Here is a 3,563-nt window from a genome sequence, read left to right as displayed (position 1 = left end):
TCAGGCAAATGTGCGATACTTTAAAGCAAAAGTAGACTATGTTCAGAAACCGATTTCTAAGAATGGGCTTGAAGGCATATGGAAACGGTTTTACGAAGAGGATGCTGGGGAAGCTGAGATGTTGTTGGTCCCATACGGGGGAAGAATGGATGAAGTTTCAGAGTCTTCCATTCCCTTCCCACACAGAGCTGGTAATTTCTACCAAATCCATTATATGGTGTATTGGGATGAAGAAGAGGCGTCAGAAAGGCATATAAATTGGATCAGAAGACTTTATAGTTACATGGCTCCTTACGTTTCCAAGTCCCCAAGAGTTGCATATATTAACTACAGAGATCTTGATATAGGAGTTAATAACAAGGGCAATACAAGCTATGCACAAGCAAGCATTTGGGGACGAAAATACTATAAGAATAATTTTAAAAGACTGGTTCAAGTGAAAACCAAGGTTGATCCATCCAATTTCTTCAGGAATGAGCAAAGTGTTCCACCCTTCTACTCGTGGACCAAGAATGGAAAGTAGGATTCTCTGGGAAAATGCTATACTTTATTATTTGATTCTTATGATTAGTTGCATTTGATTAATTTTTATTACTGTGATTAGAGCTTTAAATTGATGTCGCCTGTGCCAACAAAGATTGTAGTCAACAGTACATTTATTAAATGCACCATTTTTTGTTAATGTTTAGAGGATATAATGTGTTTTTCCTTTTTCATAATCTAGCATTTAAGGAGAATGCAAGTCTCAATGTAACAATCTTCAAGTTCAAAGGATAAAAATCATTTGCCAGAAGATAGGGGCGGACCCAGAGACTTCGAACTGTGGGGTCAAAAATAAATTTTTTTTCGAATAACGTATCATTAATGAAAATAAATTCATAGGATTAATGGATTGGAGTGGATAATTAATTGAAATTTGGAACCCCAAACCCAAATAATCTTTTCAGCATCAGAAAAAAAAAAATCTCTGGGGTCATTTGACCCCACATGACCCCATGTGGGTCCGCCCCTGCCAGAAGATTTCTACCCACTTGTTTGACAAATCCTCACAATGCATGGAGCCCACAAAAATAAAAAATGCAAAAAATAAAATAAAATAATAAATAAGTAAATAAAGTAGAGCCCACCCGCTATGTGAGAGTCTATCAAGGAGGTTGACAAAATTTCTTTTGACACAGTAGCGTGATTCAAGTTCAAATCCTCACAACAATCCCATGATACTCACATCTTATTCTCATTTTGGTGCTTGTATCACATGGGTATTACTCAAACAATTACATATACTAATAGATAAAGAACCCAAAAAATATAGAAAATTGAATATATCCTATTAGGTTTCGTCACAATATGTTTTATTTATATAATTCATAGAATCTACAAGTACTATTCATTTACCTCTAATTTCAATCTATTTAGTTGCCAATCGTATTATTAATATAAGATATCAACTAAATCCCATTCAAGATGGTATTAAAACTTCGAGGGGCTATCCCAATCTAATCGGGTGAGATTTGAGAGTTTATCTATATCAAATATTTATCTCTTCAGTATATTTACACATTTAACCAACAATATTGTCGACCCAAAATCAATGTACCAATTGGGTCACATGGGGCAAAATGTGTAAAAGCCTTTTTCCTTTCACACCCTTACTATTGCTTTAAGCTTAACTTAACATAAAAGATATTTTTAAGAAAAAAAGAGTAAATATGGCCCTCTTCTTAACAACAAAAGTATTCATTAGCAAAACATGCTGTTCAAATTAAATTAAGAATGCATTTATTAACTAAAACTTAATCTCCACGATCATTAGGGATGAAAAGTGTGACAAGTCGTTCGTTTGCTGCGTGGTCGGGTTGAAGGTGAGCTGAGAGCGCGAGCCAAGCAGCGTATTGGCCATGTATGCCATGTAGGCTCGCCTAACATAAGGTGGAATGCATGGCTGAAAATCTTAATCTACAAAATACATGCTTAAATGGGTTGTGGGAAATATTTAGGGTTCGTTTTATTGCAAAGATAGATTTTCGGTGGAAAAAAAATGAATTTTAGGGTATTAAATTGCCTAGAAATTGTTTTATTGGAAATTATCAATTATTGTGTTTGATTGATATAATTTTTCACATGAAAAATGTTGAAATAAAAATATTTTTTGGTGCTCGTTTGACTTTGTTTTACATGAAAATTAAGGGATTGAATTTATCAGTACTGGGGATAGAATTTGATTCTATTGCCACAAAAAAAAAAAAGGCTCCAAAAATCATCTATATTTTGGTGTTCGTTTGACTTTTTTTTACATGAAAATTGTCAATTAAATGGATATCCTCTTTTACAACTGTTCATAGAATTTGCTTCCATCGCCAAAAATAAAAAAGGTGGGAAACATAAAACCACCTATCCCATGGGAAAATGAATTCCCCAAAAACAAGGAATTGGTGCACTTTTGTGAGGCAAAGGTGGAAAACCAATTGCCTAGAAAATTTTGGCTATCAAACAAGCCAAAAGAGGGAAATGGAATTTTTTTTCCATTTTTCATAGAAAATTTTGTGATATCAAACATGACCTTATTTATTTTGAAGTTTCACGCTAGGAGGGATTTGGGGTTCGTGATGATTTTTAAATGAAAATACAATAGCCAATTTCATTAAAAATCATTATTTTGGTAAGACTTGCACCTAAGCATATTTAGCCCTTGTTTGGTATTGATTAAAATCAGACACTTAGTAGATTCTGATAAAAGTTGATGAAACATTTGATTGAAAAATTGTAAGTCATGTGGTTAAATTAATTGTTAATTTAATTTTATGAAGTTGACTTGAAATTTTTATTAAATTTTAATCTGTATCAAACATGGGATTAGATCAAGAATAATATCTGCATCCTACTCCAGTTGACTAAAAGAGGTCTATTTTCTAATAAATGTACTACTCAATGAATACAATCTTAATTTGTTGGCACTGTTGACGTCAATTTAAAGTCTGTGGAATTAAAATACAACCTTCAATTGATCAATCAAGTTCTAAATGAGTTCCAAATCAATAACAATAACGAAATCATAACTGTGAATGAATATAAACACTTCATCTTTTCAATATCACTAAGATTGGCACCAAAATAGAGTATGCAAGGCTCGGATCATTGATCCAAATACACACAAGGTATTTCCATTAGAAGGAGCCAAGAATTCCACTTGAAACACTCACTCGAATCATGCAGAGATAGACAATATAGAAATTAAACAACCAATATAGCCATAAAAACGATAATATTACAATTTAGGAAAATAGCCCTAAAATACTAACATTAGGTAAGGCTACAATCCTATTGATCACCCTACACGATAACTTGCTACTTTAGTAATTAAAATACTTTCAGCTAATTCACTAGAACAGACCTATCTATGGTCTGTAACAATGAGAGATGTGAATTTAATTTAGGATTCAAGTCCTTACTGCAAAATTAGCAGATCAACGCCTCAATTGCGTAGGATACGCACGACAAACACAATAATTCCTATTTTCAACCACAAAGGATTGAAAATCACCAAGCAATCGAGCAACTAGAGG

At 33.1% G+C, this 3,563-nt stretch overlaps 1 protein-coding gene across 1 annotated transcript; it reads left to right on the top strand.

Annotated features, from left to right (window-relative positions):
- Nucleotides 1-6: 6 nt before the first annotated feature.
- Nucleotides 7-737, top strand: LOC111377502 (cannabidiolic acid synthase-like). Its single transcript, XM_023000613.1, has one exon. The coding sequence runs from the start codon at nucleotides 119-121 to the stop codon at nucleotides 521-523; it is 405 nt and encodes a 134-aa protein (XP_022856381.1). The 5' UTR covers nucleotides 7-118; the 3' UTR covers nucleotides 524-737.
- The last annotated feature ends 2,826 nt before the right edge of the window (nucleotides 738-3,563 follow it).

Source organism: Olea europaea, unplaced genomic scaffold (assembly GCF_002742605.1).
Source record: "Olea europaea var. sylvestris unplaced genomic scaffold, O_europaea_v1 scaffold1662, whole genome shotgun sequence".
Classification (NCBI taxonomy): domain Eukaryota; kingdom Viridiplantae; phylum Streptophyta; class Magnoliopsida; order Lamiales; family Oleaceae; genus Olea; species Olea europaea.
Note: the sequence above shows the minus strand (reverse complement) of the source record. Positions and strands in the feature narration are given on the sequence as shown.

What these genes read in the sequence shown, in the direction of transcription:
- LOC111377502 (XM_023000613.1), top strand. Translation starts at nt 119, where the DNA reads ATGTTGTTGGTCCCATACGGGGGAAGAATGGATGAAGTTTCAGAGTCT.